The sequence below is a fragment of the Micropterus dolomieu genome, linkage group LG04 (assembly GCF_021292245.1).
Source record: "Micropterus dolomieu isolate WLL.071019.BEF.003 ecotype Adirondacks linkage group LG04, ASM2129224v1, whole genome shotgun sequence".
Lineage (NCBI taxonomy): Eukaryota > Metazoa > Chordata > Actinopteri > Centrarchiformes > Centrarchidae > Micropterus > Micropterus dolomieu.
In genome coordinates this window covers 15,529,331-15,530,914 of record NC_060153.1, presented here as the reverse complement: position 1 = coordinate 15,530,914, position 1,584 = coordinate 15,529,331, and the positions used below count along the sequence as shown (strand labels likewise).

At 36.8% G+C, this 1,584-nt stretch overlaps 1 protein-coding gene across 1 annotated transcript in view; it reads left to right on the top strand.

Annotated features, from left to right (window-relative positions):
• Positions 1 to 799: 799 nt before the first annotated feature.
• pane1 (proliferation associated nuclear element) overlaps positions 800 to 1,584 on the top strand; it is a gene marked incomplete at its 5' end in the record, with an annotated part of 4,032 nt that continues 3,247 nt past the window's right edge. Inside the window, 1 exon segment of the mRNA XM_046047907.1 lies at positions 800 to 876. Coding sequence (XP_045903863.1) covers positions 800 to 876 — 77 coding nt within the window.

Below are 1,584 nucleotides of genomic sequence, written 5' to 3'. Positions count from 1 at the left end.
TATATATATATATATATATATATATATATATATATATATATATATATAATATAGTTATCAACGTGTTGTTTTAGATAGGAATTTCATTAATTAATGAAACAGAAAAAAACATTGGGTTATGCTGTTGATTTCTGAAAGTGACTAGTGTTAAAGGGAAAGCAGGGTAAATATTGTCAGAAGTGACATCATGCATTTATGCATTACTGCTCCTGTTTTGGCCCTAACCTCCATTTGTATCATTTTATTTGCCTCAGTCATGAAATTTTTATTGCCTTGTTCAACCGTGTAAAGCACTTTGACTTTATATAGCTCTTATTAATACAAAGTTTATTATTCTTTATTATTATTGTACAAAGTACAACAATATATATTTAATGCTGGCAGGTTTTAGATTGGATTTGTTGTCATTTAGGATGGGAGAAATATTTAGATAAGACGATGGTGAGTGAAGAAGAAACACCACCTTCCCAAAACTCACAAGCGGGATAGCAGCCACACTGGGAATGCTGCCTGTAGATGTGTCTGCAGCATTTTTTTTGTTTATCGGCCTTGTGAGTGCAGGCCTTGGTCGATGCCGATTGTGTCAAAATGCCAGATCTCTGCCCGATGGATCAGCTGATCGATTAATCAAACTGAGGCTACTGTGTTGCTTTCCACTCATTAAATCATGATTTTAAAATCCGTCTTCAGATGGCGTCATTCTTTTGTACTTCTTTTATGTTTTATGGCAGTGTGTTACAGTGTAAAGTGTTATCATCAGGTTTTGTGCTGACTTGGAGTGTTTTTTTCCCCCCTCCAGCTGGTAGAGAGTGAGGAGCAGTTTCAGCAGAGTTTAGCAGACGCTCTGGTGGAGGAGACAGCTGTCACTGTAAATGTGTGAGTAGTCATCCACCCATCCTGTTGATCTGCTTAAAGGAAATGGTCATTAAGCACACAACTGGAAACACCATCTGCTATTCTGTTATTTTTAGGGCTGTCAAATGATTAAAATTTTTAATCAAATTAATCAGAATTTTCAGTGGATTAATCACTATTTGCAATTACACCTGAATCCTAACCTTTTTTTTTTTCTGAAATGCATACCAAAAGATAAATAAAAAGACACAGATACATAATTTTCATATTATGTCTGTTTATTAACACAGCCAAATAATTGTTAATAATTGTTGTTATTCACTGATGTCCAATGGTCTCCTGTCAGGGCGATATGATTTACTTGAGCCAAGACCTCTTTCCTTTTTTCTTTTCGTTTTGATAGAGCTCGTGGATTTTCGTCATAACTGTGGCTCTTGACGGTGGCCTATAGGATGAGTCTTGAGACGCCACTTGCAAAACATCAATGAAACCTGAGTCTTCTACAATACTAACGGGTCTACAATCCTTTGCAATCCATTTTGCTATTTTGTTGGTCAAATTATCTGAGGTTGATTTTGTTAATGGCCCGCGAAAATTCAGCGTGGTCTGGCGCGAACCACTTGCTGAACCTGACGACCCAGCAAACGCATGTTTGGCGTTGACATGGTACCTCAAGCTTGAACAGCTCCGGTGAAATTGAAACTCCTTGTTACAAATCTTGCAAATAAC